Below are 17,299 nucleotides of genomic sequence, written 5' to 3' on the forward strand. Positions count from 1 at the left end.
CGCAGTTGTTGGAGACGACACTACACCTCTGAGGTCTTTCGATGGTAACAGTCTGGCTCAAGGTCTTCTTATTGATCCTATTTTATATAGATTTATATAGCGGCTTATTCCAAAGTGCTTTACAACAATTATAACATAAGATGATGGGTTATTAAAGGGGCTGGTGTAGTTATGGTGATCGGACATGTGTGAGTGGTTAAGGAGGGGTAGCTATTGGGGTGGATATAGGGGTTGGGGTAGTGATAGGGGTTGGGGTAGTGATAGGGGTAGAGATAGGGGTTGGGGTAATGATAGGGGTAGTGATAGGGGTTGGGGTAGTGATAGGGGGGTGGGGGCTGGAAGTAGCAGCAGGATGGACTCGGGCACGGGTCATCATCCAACATAACAAGAATATCTTTTTTTTTTATTCGGAAAACAAACCCCTCCTCAATATTTCAAGAGCTGCAATGCACGTCAATACGAGAGGGTGGGTCCTAAATAAATGAACAACGTTACAAAGCTGTCCCTAAAGAGGCACATGCGGCTCCAGAGCCGCAGGTTGCCAAGCCCTGGTGTCGGGAGAAGAGACGGGTTGTAGGGGACGAGCGGAAGCAGGTCAGTGAGGATGATTGCTTCATGATCGCCCAACTTCTGGGTGCCACTCCAATGCCCGGCTTGGTAAATTGCCCTCGTCTTCCACTCGTGTCCCGCCCATCTCAACCTCCTCATGATCCTTCCCACAACACTTTCCTGCCATGTGCTATTCCCAACCTTCAAGTTGCTTACCCTATTTTCCTCCATTCTATGCACGTGTCCCATCCACTACAGCATCAATGCCCCTTCACAGTTACCACTTGTAATAGAGATGACGGCACATTATATATCGCTAAGCATTGAAGCGACAATAATTGAAGCTGTAAACAATTAATGTAATTATTTTCTCTAACGCTGGCCACACCCATTACGATGAATCACGAACAACTCCAAGCAGCAGAAACAACATTATGTTCCATGCAATTATAATCGATTATCTTCATTATAGGCGAGCGGTGGCAGAGCGGTTCATGTGCTGCACTACTAAACGTGCCGAGCTAAGCAGGCGGTCGCGGTGACAAAAACTCCCGTGTAGCCTTGAACAGATTGTTAGTGCAAGTCCTGTTAGTGTGCACCTTTGAACGCCCACACAGCACGAGAGGTTGTGTGGCCGCCTTTGTCTCCCCAGTGCTGGTATTTCCACATCACAATGGGTACTCCTTTAAGGCTGAGATAACCTGAGCGCAGTGCCATTGCTGTTCCAGTAATTTACCTCCGTTCAGTTTGTCGCACCTTCTCCATGCGCTAATGCCCCCTCGCCGCTCAATTGCTGTGCACGAAGAGTCCGCACTAGAGAGGGGCGAGAGACCAAGTGCGGGCACCTTGGGAGATTTTTTGTTGTTGCTGTTGAAGGCGAACAATATGGCAATCTCTTCCTCTTGACGAGCTCGACACAATGCGCTAATCAAAGTTTCAAAGTTTAGTTTCTTCTGCGCATGCGTCCTCGCTGCGCTTGTACAACATCACAACAGAATAACCCGCGCCAGGTGGGTTGTGACATTTGTGCGCGGTGGGATGGAGTCGCAATTATACGTATTTTTTTACTTATGATTTTTACTTCCGTTTATTCGGCACCCCGAGGTCCTGCCATAAGGTTCATTTGACCGCATTAACAAGTCGCTTGCATAAAAATTGCACTTGTGAGCAGCACATCACGATGAGCCCCACACTGCTGGTGTGGCAGAGACCCCATGCTCGCAGGGACAGGGGGCAGGGTATATTGCTTGCCCCCTCAGATATTAGTCTTCATGGGCGCCCATGGCTACCTGGCATGGACCCCTCTATTGGTTATTTGCCACGTGCTCGATGAGAGCGGTGAAATCTCGTCTCACTGACACGCCGCGTGGCTGGTCGACCGGACGTCGTAACAAGAGTCTAACCGTGCCGCCACTCCCCACCAACTCCCGGCCGCCGCTTGAACCACACTCAGCGCATTCAACAAACTCCAAGTGGCACTCTTTATAAAAAAGACTGGTGGCTGTGAAAAAGACTGCTGCAACCAATCGCAGTTGGTTTTGAGGGATCACGTTGGGGGGGGGGGGGGGGGATGGCTGTTGCTGGGTGATGGGAGGAGACAAGGGGCGCTATGTGACTGTCCGTGTACGAGGGTCAGGATCGCCACCTCTGACGTACACAACCTGGGAAGATCATGGGAAGAGGAATCTCTCAAAACCCGAAGAGGGGAGAACCACATGGAAAAGCATTGTCTTGAGCAATGCGACCTCAATAAAACTAGGACAGGAGGACAGGTGGACATTTGAATTTGCACAAGGGGACCAACGGGTTGGAGTCATGGTCTTCGTTTGGCTGACATTGATGTAGAGCAAAAACTATATTGCATTGAGGTGGTTGAGCCAGATAATTACGTCAGGAGTAGAGGGGTGGTGCATCGCTGTGATGATGCCTCCTTTGAATTTGTGAATCGGACATTGAATTGTCATGCTCCATAGTCTGTTCAGGCTTTGAGTTAGGGATAGGGCTACAGATTCGCTCCAGAAATATTTTTCAGAGCGTCAGTGTTTGGCACTACATGTAGGGCAGTTCAACATATTAGGCAAACATCACACTTTCAGCATCATCCTAATTTTATATATTTATATGGGATATCATTATGAAGGTAATTATTGCTTTATAAATTAATTCGATCTAAATCTCTTGGTTGAAATACTTTGTCCAAGGTGAAGTAACTGTTCGATTATGGGAATGAGTATCCACGTTTGCCTGAGATCGTGGAACCGCTCTCCAGCGCCGCCGCTCACATCAGGGGACGTAGGAACGATGATGGTTCCTGGTTCCACTGTGGCCAAATAGTTTATTCATGGACATCTCCTCCTCCTCGCCGTCCTAAATTGCAACCACCATCACCACCTCCACAACCTTGTGCTTGTCGCCCCCTACTCAAGCTGTGCAAACCCCTTGGAGGGCTGGCATTTCCCAAGGAACACACAACTCTGCCTCACATGTGGTTTCTAGAAGCTACGCAACAGCCACACTGTGGACTTAGCCCTTAGCGTGGGAAATGTGTGTGTCCTAGACACTCAAAAGCATTGAGACGAGGCGATAATACTAAATATAAACCTTTATTATTAAAACGCAACGCCTGTAAGGAAGAAGGGGAGGTGCTGGTGGGGGTGGGTGGTGATAATCTATATGTAACGGGCGTATGTGACGCAGGAGAAGTTGATGGAGGCAACACGTATTTATTACAATAAAATTTTATACAGCAGAGTAACAACTCTAACACTCGAAGAGGTTTCGGCCTCTTCACCCGGTCTATTAGAGGAAGTGTTCCCCAGCTAACGCTCCCCGTTAACTCCTTACTCCCTCTATCCCAGACCCTTCCTCAATGTAGGCTAGTTAACCTGGCCCAGCTTCGGCGCAGGTTCCAACCCTCAATCACATGAGTCCGGCCCTTACAAGGACATCAGACCTCGCTGCTCTGAGGTCGCCCACTGGCTTGCCCTGCTCGGCCCTTACAAGAACAGCGAGTCAGGGTAGTTCCAGGTCTAGCTAGCTGGCCTTCAGTCTTCACTGGCTCTTCATCTTGATCTGTACCCAACGACTGCCTCGAGCTCTCTCGCTCTCCGTCTTATATACCAACATGCCCTCGAGGGGTGGGGCTGTGTGGGATCCCAGCCTCCCCCCCCCCCACACAGCCCCCCAGGGTGGTAACCGTTTGCGGACGTGGATGTAGACACCCCAGTGTAACTGCCCGTTTCTCCCCGTTACGTAACACCTCTACATATATATTAAAGGGAAATTTGTGAATACGTGTGTCTGTTCGAAATGTTTAGCATACTTCCCAACATGCAAAACTTGAAATTTGGCATGTGGGTAGCTTCCCAACTCTACACAATGCAAAAGAAATTCGATTTTTGTATTTTTTTTTGCGGGGGCGGTGGGCGAAATAATGGATATATTTTGCACGGCAAGTCAGCGGTAACGTCACATTTGTGATGTCACCCACACGCGGAAGGGTTGCACAGTGTGCCTGCTGACGTCACGCATCCCCGCCCCCCAACCCTCCGCGTAGGCCGTGTATTAATCCAAGACAAGAATCCAAGTGTCGGGCGAAGCCGGGTAGTAAAGCTTGTACTGGTAGGAAACTCCTGGTTACACCAGCCCACAAGGGATTATTGTGTCCGTCCGTCGTGCATCAAAAAATGGGAGGGGTGGGGCTGGGTGGAGAGGGGCTGGTCACCCCGTGGTGCCCTTATAAAACTCAACGTTTAACCTACTCACGCCGGCTTGTGCCCGCCCTCAGTTGGCCATATTTGCGGAATACATCACGCCGCCATTGACCCTGGCCATTGACCGAGCAACCCAACGTTCCTACCAGCTCCACAGGAATGTGTTTATTAAACCGCGACGCCCTGTAAGGAAGAAGGGGAGGTGCTGGTGGGGGTGGGTTGTGATAATATCACCCTGGAAATCTAAAAATATTTTTGTTTGTGTGCTGAAAACTAATCTTTCAAAATTTACTTGGTCAGTATTAATATATTTATTATTGTGTCTAAGTTCTTGTCTGCGTGTGAGTCCATGTGTGTGTGTCTCAGTCGATGTGTGTGCGAGTCGATGTGTGTGTGCATGAGTTGATATGTCTGTGTCAGTCGATGTGTGTGTTAAATCTCGATTTGAAGTTTTCGTGACTGCAGGGATCCATACTCTTCGGTTCTTTCGGTAAAGTCACGTAGGTGTAGTACGTATATGGAGGCTTGACGACAGGATCGGAGGCACACTTATTTATTACACCAACACAGTTAATTACAGGTCACTGGGCTACAGGGATTTCTCGACAGCTAACCCCTCTAACTTATACCAATTCCTCCACTACGGGACTAGGGGAGGCTATCTGTCCCAGCTTGGTTAAGCTGGGATCCCGGCTCCCTGAGTCACCAGACCAGCTTCGTCTGGGCTCTCGGGGCCACGCCACCGGCTTGCCCTGGTCGGCCCTTATAAGGACAGCGAGCCAGGGGAGCTCTGGGGCCTACACTAGCTGGTCTTCCGTCTTCTCTGGTTATAGCTGAGTCCCGACTCCCGAGCCTTTCGGCTCATCACCTTTTATAGGACTTGCCCCCAAGGGGGGGGGCCCGTGGGGGATACACATGCGGACGTCGGTGCGAGCGCCACCCTTGTGTACGGCCGTAACCCCGCCCCTTGTGTTTGTTGGCCATCCGTGGCCATGCATAATCACACCTCAACATTCGTAGACATGCGCAATTACACCTCTACATCACCCCCCCCTGTACAGCTCGCAGCCGTCCCCGGCTGCAAAAAAATAAAATCAGAATAAAGGTGCATCCCTCACAAAAACCCCGTGTGTGCCTCGCGTAATTTTTAACAAGAACAAGAACAACGAGAGGAAGAGAGAGAGAGAGAAAAAAAATATAACCCGACGCACCCCCCCCCCGGATAACACCCCAAAACCAACATATATATACACTCCGGACGTCACCTTTCCCATCGTCCGCAAGGCCCCCCAACGGCCGACCTCACAAAAGTCTGCGCGTTTTGGCGCGCGTTCTCGCGGCGGGTCCGTCACAAGGGCCCGTCCCGGCACGCTCAGTGACGGTTGTTGACGGTCCGGGTGCAAGAGGGTCAGGCTCCGCTGCCGAGTGACCCCCGACCCCTCCGGGAGGGGTTGGTGGGCGTGGGCCCGTCACTCCTGTTTCACCTGGGGGCGGAACAGTTGGCGTCAGGTTAGGCGAGTGCAGCGACGACGGGGAGTCGGCGACACCCTCACACGTTTGGCCATGCGTGTGTGTGTGTGAACCCCGGGGCGGCGTGACGAATGGTTTTAACCTTGAGGGGTGCACATACCACCGGCGCCTCCCCCATTTGACGCGAACACATTGCGGCCGCAAAACCTGCACGACCTCCACTGGCCCCCGCCACGGCCGTACCAATTTCGACGAGGTTGCCAGCGGCACCTGAGGACAGTGCAACCACGCCCTGTCCCCTGGTACCCATTTGACCACCTGCACCCGCCCCAACCGAAGCCTCTCGTTCGCCTTCTGGCGGAGTTCAGAATTTTGCACGGCCGCTTCCCGCGCCTCAGACAATTGAGCGATGTTAAATTTAACGTGTTCGGACAACTTAGACTTCGCCTGGAGCGCCGAGAGCTTCAGCTGGGTCGCCACAGGAGGGTTAACTTCGCGCCCATACATTAAAAAGAAAGGGGAAAATCCGGTGGCCGCATGGGGAGCCATTCTGTAGGCCTGCAACACACCGGCTATGCGGAGGTCCCAATCCGTCTGGGATACCGACACCTGCTGGGACAGCATGGACGTGATGGTCCGATGCAGCCGTTCCACCATCCCGTCAGTTTGTGGGTGATACGGAGAGGTCCGAACCTTCTCCGTACCCAAGAGGTCGCACACCTCACGTAGGAGTTTACCAGAAAAATTCCTACCCTGGTCAGTAAGCAGCCGTTCCGGAGCACCCTTGTCGAGGACATAGCCCTGGACAAAGGCCTCCGCGATGGCTGCTGCCGATTGGTTCGCCAGGGGCCAGGCCATAGGCCATCTCGTGAAGTATTCAACCCCCGTTAGTAAATACCTATTGCCCCTGGGTGTAGCGGGAAATGGGCCAAGTATGTCCAGAGCGACGAGCTCGTTAACCCTGGAAACTTTTATGGACTGCAGCGGAGGGTTGGACCCCCTAGCAGGTGGCTTCCTCTGCGCGCATTGCGTGCACGACCCCAAGAGGTCCCCCACGTCCTTTTCCATGCCCGGCCAGAAGAAATCTAGCTGGAGCGTGGCAAAGGTCTTATGAACCCCCAAGTGCAGAAGCCGCTCATGAACAGCCCATACCACCTTACCCCTTAAAGCAGCAGGCACCACGAGCCGCTGGCGCCGGGTTTTACCATTCCAGTGCATTAAAAGTCCCTGGAACAACCCCCACGAGTCAACGTTTTCCACCCCCTGGCCAATCCCCCCGGCGCGACGGCGCAGAGCGAGGAGGGAGGTGTCCTCCATTTGGAGGCGACCCCATTCCGCGACTGACAACCCCAGCAACGAATCCCTCCCTTCTTGCTCGATAGGACCCGAAACCGAAGGTGCATCGGCAGCGGCCACGAGGACTGAGTCGGTGGTGACGTTCGGAGACCTACAACGCCCCGAACCCAAGAGGCACGCGCACTCCGAAGTGGGTGGCAATCGCGACAGGGCGTCAGCGTTCGTGTGGCGGAGACCCTTACGATATGTGGTGACAAAGTCATAGTCTTGGAGAATCTCCAACCATCGAGACAACTGGCCCGATGGTTGTTGAACCCGCAGGGCGTATTGTAGGGCCGCATGATCTGTACGGACGGTGAACCGCCGACCGTACAGATACGGGCGGTACTGCTGAATGAAATAAACAATCGCCAATAATTCCCGACGGGTAACGCAGTACCGCTGTTCGGCTGGAGACAGTACCCGACTACCGTAAGCCACCACATGCTCTACGCCCCCAATGAGCTGGGACAGCACGCCCCCGATGCCCGTGTTACTTGCATCTGTATCGAGCAAGAAGGGTTGTGAAAAATCCGGGTAATTCAACGGCGGCGCCCCCACCAAAGCATTCCGGAGGGCGCGAAAAGAAGCCTCCTCCTCCGGCCCCCAATGAAACCTGACTCCCTTGGACGTCAAGGCATGCAAAGGTTTCGCAATCGTAGCGAAGTCAGCCACAAATCGCCGATAATACGACCGCGAACCCAATGAAACTCCTGACCTCTCCCACAGAGGTGGGAGTCGGCCAGGAGCTGACGCATTCCGTTTTGGCGGGATCAGTGGATATCCCCGAGCGCCCAACAATGTGACCCAAATATCGCACCGATTCGCGGAGTAAATGGCACTTCTGTGGTTTAAATTTCAAATTGGCAGCCCGCATTTTGAGAAAAACAGCACGCAACCTCTGGAGGTGTTCCTCGAAGGATTTGCTAAAGACGATGACATCGTCTAAGTAAATCAAACACGAATCCCATTGCAACCCTGCCAAGACCAATTCCATTAACCGCTGAAAAGTTGCCGGCGCAGAATGTAAACCCATCGGCAAGCGGTTAAATTGGAAGAGACCCTGCGGTGTCCGAAAAGCAGTCTTAGGTTTTGATTCGTCATCCAGAGGAAGCTGCCAGAATCCAGATAGCAAATCGAGGGTGGAAAAGAATCGCGCCCCCGCCAAGGCATCGAGCGACTCATCCATTCGAGGAAGCGGGTACGCATCTGCCACAGAGATTTTGTTCAGACGCCGAAAGTCGACACAAAACCGCAGTGAGCCGTCGTGTTTTTTCACCAAAACGATCGGCGCGCCCCACGGGCTATTGGAAGGGGAAATGATATCGGCGGCTAGCATGTCATCAACAGCCGATTTGACATGATCCTTTTCGGCGGGACTCAACCGAAAGGGATTTTGGCGGATTGGCGCGCTGTCACCCGTGTCAATATGGTGTCGCAGCAATTTAGTACAACCAATATCAAATTTGTGTTGACTAAAAACGTCAGCAAATTCGCTCAGAAGAACTCGCAGCTGCGCGCGCTGCGAGTCGGACAGGTCCACTGAACCCGCGCAAAGCGCATCCAGCCAACCGTCATCACAGTCCGAATGCGGTCGCGACGGAGGATCGGTGGATACCTGACCCACGAGTGGTTCCTCATAGGGTACCGGCGTTGCGTGTGCAAGCACGGTCCCTTGAGGAACCACGGCCGTTCGCGATCCCACATTAAGGACTGCAATGAAGGGGTCCCCATCCCCTCTCACCATGGTCTGAGCCGCGAGCAAATCTGGTCCATTTACCCCGGCCCGAGATGGTCCCAACAAGACCCCCCGATCCGCAACCCCTTCATTAAACGGCCGACGCAATCTAAGAGGGACGAGCATCTGAGCCCCCGGAGGCACGCGCACAGTTTTTGTGACGAGCGCCTGCACGGTGGCAAACGCCCGACGCTCCGTGGTGGGGGAAGACAGAAATGTAACGCGTCGGCCCGATGGGAGCTCAATGCACCCTTGGTCAATAAGGATGCGGATGGGCATTTTGGCCAGAAAATCCGTCCCCAACAGGCACGGAACCGCGAGTGAGGAGGATACCAAAACAGGCCCGGATAATTTAATGTCCCCAATGCAGATAGTGGCGCGGATTTGGCCAATAATGCCCAGAGAGCCCCCGTTAGCGGCATAGCACGGCACGTCAACAGGGAGCAAGGGACGACTTTGAACGGGAAGGATGTTATAAATTAAATCAGATATAATGGTCGCCGATGCCCCTGTGTCAATTAAAATCCGCACCTCTACCCCATCAATGTGACCGACCACGACCGATGATCCCGCCGACGCAGCAACGACACGATGGGCGAGCTCCGACCACTGACCCGGTTGGAGCGCCCGCCGCATTACCGAACGATCGCGCGCGACGGATGGGGAATTTGGAGCCCTGTTTAGTTGGGCGCGTGAGTGTGTGTCAGATGTGTGCGTGGGCCAAACGTGTGAGGTGCCGCGACTCGCCGTATTTCTCTGCTGGAGCTTGGGAGGAGACGGCGTGGCGTCCTGACGAGGTGTCGCCCCGCGCTGACGGGGAGCCCGGCATCCTGACGCAACGTGGCCTTGCAGGCCACAGTTGTAGCAGCGTGTGAGCGCCCCCGATGTCCTGGGCTGCTCCTGGCGGCTCGGTCCATTCCGAGCCTGTGGTACTGCCGCTCTCCATTCCCCTCGCCGCTCCACCCCGCAGACCTCCTCCGATGGGAGGGCGGTAGCCGCCATGGCATGGCTGGCCGCCCCCTTTGCCGCCTTTCGACGAAGGGACCGCAAGCCCCCGTGGATGTGGCGCGCGACCAGCAGGGACGACATCTCTGAGTCGTCTTGAGCCAGGACGTTGACGTCCAGCTCATCAGCGAGTAGCAGCAGCTTCTCAGCCACCATGGCATCCACTCCTTCCTCGTCCATCCTTGGGAAAGCAGCCTTCGCTAGAGCCAGGAGAGCAGTCCGGAAGGCCAGAGGTGATTCGTTGGTGCCCCGACGCCGATCGTGGAAAAGCTGCCTGCAGTCCGAAGGCGGCCCATAGACGGCTGACAGCAGCTGCAACGCCAGGTGTAGGGTGGCGCGCTTTTCCCTCGGCGCCGAGGTGAGGGTAGCCAGGGCGTCGTTGTCCAGCATCGCTGGCAGCGCGCGTAGAGCCTCGGCGTCCGTCCAGTTCGCCATCTCCTGATGAGCGATGAACCGTCTCTTGAAGCCGCCCCAGTCTCCGTCTGCGCCTACGAATTCTTTCAGAGGTGGCAGACGCTGCTGCAAGGCGACGTCCGTGGCTGTAGATCGCTCTCCGTCGCTCCCCGCCGATGATACAGTGTGGGCGGGCTGTGCACATGGCATCGCCGGTCGCTCCGATGTCGACGCGCCGGCCGGTGTTGATGATGTCACGGCTTGTGCTTGGCGCTCAGCAGTCACGTGACGCGGGCCGGCCCCGCCGTCCGCTCGCACTGTAGAGATGGCGGGAAATTTAACCGCCAGCCGCGTCGGGGTGGCGGGAAACGTTGCCGCGCGCCGGCTGCTGTCGTCGACCCGCGCTGCCCCTCCAGCCCCCAGCCGCGTGATCTCCTCCAACGCAGCGGCGGCGGCGTAAAGCAGTTCCGCCAGGCGGGAGTGGGCCAGCCGGAGTCCTTCAGCCGACGCATCCCCCCCCTCTTGTCGTAGCGGCACGGGCGTACTTGGCCCCGGCTGCTCCGATCCGACCCCGGCCATCTCTGGTGTTGAATCGGCCGCGGCGTCTTCCATCTCCGACTCCTTGGTACGTGTCGTCCCTCGTGTGTCCATCGTTTGGACGTTTTACTTCTGACACCAGATGTAGTACGTATATGGAGGCTTGACGACAGGATCGGAGGCACACTTATTTATTACACCAACACAGTTAATTACAGGTCACTGGGCTACAGGGATTTCTCGACAGCTAACCCCTCTAACTTATACCAATTCCTCCACTACGGGACTAGGGGAGGCTATCTGACCCAGCTTGGTTAAGCTGGGATCCCGGCTCCCTGAGTCACCAGACCAGCTTCGTCTGGGCTCTCGGGGCCACGCCACCGGCTTGCCCTGGTCGGCCCTTATAAGGACAGCGAGCCAGGGGAGCTCTGGGGCCTACACTAGCTGGTCTTCCGTCTTCTCTGGTTATAGCTGAGTCCCGACTCCCGAGCCTTTCGGCTCATCACCTTTTATAGGACTTGCCCCCAAGGGGGGGGGCCCGTGGGGGATACACATGCGGACGTCGGTGCGAGCGCCACCCTTGTGTACGGCCGTAACCCCGCCCCTTGTGTTTGTTGGCCATCCGTGGCCATGCATAATCACACCTCAACATTCGTAGACATGCGCAATTACACCTCTACATCGGTATAAAATAAAAGAAATTAAATCATGACATTTCGTGCGCAACACAAGCGTCCGTCATCAGGTGGGACAACTACAGCAACGAACAATTGCTGAAGTGGGCAAAAGGGCTGCTGTGACAAGAGGCTATATAGGTAAGAGAGTGGGGAGGAGCCAGGGAGGAGAGATAGAGAGGGGGGTGTGGGGTAGGGATAGTGGCACTTCACTTCCCCTAAAAGTCCTCAATGTTGGGGTGGAGCCGGTGGTGATTCAGGCGGGAACGGTGTTAGCCCATGCGACGTTGACGGGGAGAGATTCCCTCAGGGCCACAGGGGGAGGCCGTGATAGGCGGATTGGTGCAGACAGGGGGAGAGGATGAAGCATGGATAGAAAAGCTGTGTTGGGAAAACCCTAAGTTGTCCATGGAGCAGCGGGCTGAGTTGCGATCCCTCCTACGGGAATATTCGGAGGTGTTCAGTAAGAGGAAGTTTGATATTGGGCGCACTTCCCTTCTGCAACACCATATTAACACGGGAACGGCTGCTCCTATTCGACAGAATTTGTATAGGTTAAGCCCGGGGGAAAAGGAAAGCGTGCAACTGGTGGTGGAGGAAATGCTGGCGGCAGATATTATTTCCCCCTCGACCAGCCCTTGGGCCGCTCCCGTGGTGTTGGTAAAAAAGGCTGATGGCATGGTGCGGTTCTGCGTAGACTTCCGCAAGTTGAATAAAGTGTCAGTCGCAGATGCGTACCCACTCCCCCGAATGGACGACTCGTTGGATGCGCTATCGGGGGCCAGATTTTTTTCCACCTTAGACCTTTTGTTGGGATTTTGACAACTTCCCCTGGATGAGTCATCCAAACCAAAAACGGCATTTAGAACACCTCAAGGATTGTACCATTTCAACTGCCTTCCCATGGGCTTACACTTAGCCCCGGCCACCTTCCAGAGGTTGATTGAACTAGTCCTAGTGGGGTTGCAATGGGACTCACGTCTCATTTACCTTGACGATATTATTGTGTTTGGCCGCACTTTCGAGGAACATTTGCAACGGTTGCATTCCGTGTTGTTGAGGATACGGTCGGCATACCTTAAGTTGAAACCTGCGAAATGCCACCTGTTGCAAACCCCTGTGCGATATATGGGTCACATCGTGGGCGATTCCGGAATAGCAACGGATCCCGACAAGACGGCGTGTGAGATCCCTCTGGGATAAATACGCGCACGCGTGCAGATAGATGTAGCAGACACGAATAATTGACGATTATTCCAGATGTATGAAGTATTTTGTTCAATGTTTGTCACAAATCAAACATCGAGCATAAGCGACAAATATAACACTCCTGAGACGGGCACCTCCCTTACTGACCTCGCCTCGTCACCCCTCGTCCTCCTCACCCATCTGCTCGTTATCTTCACTCCTCACTTCGTCCTCCTCACCTCGTCCTCACCCCTCACCTCGTTCTCCTCACCTCATCCTCCCACCCTCTTCGTAGCAGACACGTATAATCTGTTTTTTACCTATATAAATGTCATTTTGTGTCTCTGTCTGTCTGTGAGTGTTGACGCGCTTGCGAGGGATTTGGCTCTCAAACGGTGGGGTTCGCGTAAACCAGGCATGTCCAAAGTCCGGCCCGCGGTCAGATTTCATACGGCCCGCAGCTTCGGTCTTATAATGTGCAATTTATAATGTGTAATTTATAATGTGTAATTTATAATGTGTAATTTATGGCTCGCTAGCTCTGTCAGAATAAATAAATTCCTCTTTTCACCACACGGTGGCAGCACCATTCTAATGCTATCTGGCTCTTGAATAACTTCTACGGTGACGTAATACATCACAACGATGTGAGGTGGCTGTTCCTTGATCAATCTGAAATTTAGTGTTTTGAACGGGAACATCTGTCACTATTAACAGTGAAAAGCCTAAAGCACACTAATGCACTTGGACTTATGGCACTTGTTTTATTAAACTCTTGAATAAGATTTGGTTATAACTGTTGATGTTATCTACCTGTAGATGTGACACAAACTCTTTCTGAAAGATCTTGTAAAAGACAAGGGCAAAATTCACTTGTTTTAAAGTTTAATGATAACAGACCACTTTGCATTACTTATAACTCCTGTTTAAAATGTTCATGAGGCTAAGATATTTAACTCAAGGTATGCTATACAGTTTGTTCAATGTTATCTGACTGAATGAAAGGCAGAATTGCGTTTTTAGAGTTGTTCACGTCTGCCTGAGTGGCTTATATTTGGTTGCATTGTCATTTGAAAAATTAAGGTAATTGTGACAATGAATTTTTTTTATAACAGTGTGTGTTTTCATGTAACTTTTGTGGTAAAAAAATGTCAGAAGGAACTATTGGCCCCCGGGCATCTTCACTTTATGAAATTTGGCCCTCTTTGCAAAAAGTTTGGACACCCCTGGCGTAAACAAAAATTAACCAGGTACCACGCCGGAAGCCCCGTGCTTGGCATAGGCGATTCCTTTTTCACGCCCGTCACCTTAAAATTAGTAAATTCGCGTCTTTTGCCGATTTTTCTTTATTGAAATGTTTAGTTTCGCGATTATTTATTGATTTCCCTTCGCCGCGCGCGGGCTGACAACGCAGCCAGCTGCACTTGCGCACAACGCGCACGAGGTGACCCCCCAGCAGCAATCCACACTCGCCGTCGCCAAAGGTCAGGCGCACACTTTTGTATTATGTGCATTTATACAAGACGTAAGTCGCACACATTAGTACTATAAGCATTTGTGTAATTACACTTGGCACTGCTCACATGGGTTGCCCCTAGCAACGCACACGATCGGCACGAATTTTAATTCGCCTCAAACATGCAGCAAAAACACACGGAACACGTAAATTATTCACAGTGCGATGTCCTCTTCACCCCACACCACCCCAATGATACCCCAATGCGTCCTGAAACTACTATAGAGCCCCTACATATTCTTCTAGCGCTTACATGCCATTATTTTAGCGCGGCCAGGGGGAGCGGCCAGCCCCCAGCCTGCCAAGGTCGCACCTCGGCCGGCTGGGAAATCTAGGCGAGGCTGGGGGCTCTGCACGGGACTAGGCCTCACTTCGGCACTCTGTCTGCTTACTACTTTGTGCTATAGATTCGATCTATACTGCTATACAGTCAGCATGTACTACTGTAGTGCTAGCAGGTAACCACAGTCACTATACACTGCTGTAGTGAAACCAGGTACCACCACAGTCAGTATACACTGCTGTAATCATACCAGGTACCACTACAGTCAGTATACACCGCTGTAATAATATCAGGTACCACCACAGTATACACAGCTGCAGTAAAAGCAGGTACCACCAAAGTCGGTATGCACTGCTTTATTCATACCAGGTACCACCACTGTCGCTTGCCCAGCTGTAATCATAGCAGGTTACACCACAGTATGCACCGCTGTAGTTAAAGCAGGTACTGCCACTGTATGCACTGCTGTAATCATACCAGCTACCACCACAGTCAGTATCACTGCTGTAATCATAGCAGGTACCACCGCATTCAGTATGAACTGCTGTTGTGAAACAATGTACCACCACAGTATGCACTGCTGTTATAGTAGGTACCTTGTGGATTGACAGATGCACAGATGAATATGATAGCGCATGAATGAATGAGTGTACAGGTGGACAGCAAATGAATGAACAAGATTCTTTATCGCCATTGAAAAAAAACTAACATTGTAATCAATCACCCTATACGCCTGCTGAACCAACGTATCCTACAACAGCATATGAGTGTGTTTCATACATTACCTGGGTGTTTGTTTCTTATGTATGATCGGTATGCGTTCTACGCACGATCCATATGTGATATCAAACAAGATATTTGCCGGCTTTCCGAATGATCTGCACGTGTTTCACGCGTGATGTCTATGTTTCACACATGTTCTGTGTGGGTGGCCGGGACCATCCTCGGCCGCCTTTGTCACTCGAGTTGCGATGTGTTCACATTGCACCAGATACTCATTTAAAGCCGACCTCTGGAGATCCAGGACCGGTTCAGATTATCGCCGCTGATGATGGTGGCCGTAAGCGGGAATCGGGTCATTGGATTCATCATAGCGCAGCTTTATAAACCCACACGCTCACAGACAGGACTGCAATTCATCCACCTCGCGCATCTGTGCCAGGAACTTCCAATCATGGAGCGACGCGCAAATGAAGAGACCCGACTTCCCATCGGGACATGATGGCTGGCAGGCGGTTGAAGCTATCCCGCAGGAAGCGAGCGCAGGTAACGCTCACCTGAGTGTCGCGAGGCATGCCCTGGAGGTGGTATCACGTGGGACGATGCATGTGCGTCCACGTCATAGCCCTTTCACGAGTCCGCTGTTGTATGGGGACCTCCCCACCGCCACGACCTAGTGGATCGTTGACCATACTTCACCACGCTGGGCGGTGCAGGTTGGTTGCAGGCGTGGGAAGCGGGGCACTATGCAAGGGTTCATGTTGCTGTACTGCCCCTTTGCTGACCACGTGGCACTTGCCAGGTTCATTCAGCGAGTGCGCAATCGCCGAGCCATGCGACAGCGCCCCCGGTTTGCCACGTGCAGCTTTCGTAGACGATGACAACAAACACACACCCTGCTCTACGAAGCCTGACAGTGGTCATGATGATGGCGGTGGTGGTTCGTGTGGTACCTCCCCATCAGATATACAAAAACTTTTTTTTTTATTTTACCCGGTAAAGCTCAATAAGCTATATAGGTGTGTCTCAGGAGCGACCTGGCAATCACAAATGATAGCTCAACGAAGTAGCTTATCACGTGGATATGTATTGCAGCCTCGATATCACAGCCAAATACAACCCCTCTGAGGGTAACCATGAGCCCGGGCAGCAGGGGGGAAGTGGACAGATGGTCAGGGGCCAAGGAGCAAGGGGAGGATGGAGAAGGGCAGCGGGGAGTGGGTCAGTGGCGCGGAATGTTCTAGTGATGCAAATGTTGACTGATTTTTATTGAATACAACTAGAACAATTTACAAGTGTGCAATCATCGATATGATGTTGATTATAATGTTTAACGATAATTATATTGAGATTAGGATATGCAGGAGATAGTGATGATAATGCTAATGTCTTTACGCATGGTGATGGTAGGGAACTATCAATCTGGTGATGGCTGGGGAAGTTGAAGATAGTGATGATAGTGCTCCTGCTAAGCGGTGGTACTTCAGATGATGATTACGATGCTGTGACTATTGCTGTAGCTGCTGAAATAATAATGATGCTGCATCTGCTGCTGACAATGATGATGCCCCTCCCTACCCACCCTCGTCCACCCCCGCAGGTTCCGAGGAGGAGCGCCGTGTGGTGGTGTAAGCTCTCAGCCTGCTGAAGCGCGGGAATGCAGAGAGGTGACCCCACGAGGTGGAGACAGGAGGGACAGGGTCCCCCCGGGGGGACAACGCGAGCGGCATAGGGGGTCCTGGCGGGGTCGAGAGGGCAGAAGACGCAGCGGATATCGGCAGGGCTCTGGATGTACGCTCCATTCTAAACTCCAATGGGCACCTAATTGTATCCCCCGGTGGGGACCCTATTGGGGCCCCAACGGGCAGGGACCCGGGTGGGGACCCACCACCCCCCAAGGTGACTCTGACAGTGCAGGTTCTCGAGGAGACTGCGCTGGGCTGGGAGTTAACAGCCGAGGTGCGCGTGGCGAGAAGAAGCACGCGACCCCGCGTGAGCGTGTGGGCCACGAGGCCACGTACACGGGCACCAACCTGGGTGGGTTCGAGGAGGAGGAGGTCCATCCTGGAGCTGGGACTGCACGAAGGTGAGACGGAAGGAGGGAGATGGGGAGGGAGAGAATGAGGGCAATTATATGAGTATAATAGTTACGTGCACTTGTGTGCATGCGTGTATATA

At 52.9% G+C, this 17,299-nt stretch overlaps 1 protein-coding gene across 1 annotated transcript; it reads right to left on the minus strand.

Moving 5' to 3' along the window:
- Positions 1-5,561: 5,561 nt before the first annotated feature.
- On the minus strand, positions 5,562-10,617 carry LOC133340238 (uncharacterized). The gene is made up of 2 exons (XM_061548270.1): positions 9,553-10,617; positions 5,562-5,746 (listed from the first exon to the last, which is right to left on the minus strand). The coding sequence occupies exons 1-2, from the start codon at positions 10,411-10,413 to the stop codon at positions 5,732-5,734; spliced, it is 876 nt and encodes a 291-aa protein (XP_061404254.1). The 5' UTR covers positions 10,414-10,617; the 3' UTR covers positions 5,562-5,731.
- Positions 10,618-17,299: the final 6,682 nt, after the last annotated feature.

This window comes from Lethenteron reissneri, chromosome 9 (genome assembly GCF_015708825.2).
Source record: "Lethenteron reissneri isolate LAM-NWPU_2019-01 chromosome 9, ASM1570882v1, whole genome shotgun sequence".
NCBI lineage: Eukaryota > Metazoa > Chordata > Hyperoartia > Petromyzontiformes > Petromyzontidae > Lethenteron > Lethenteron reissneri.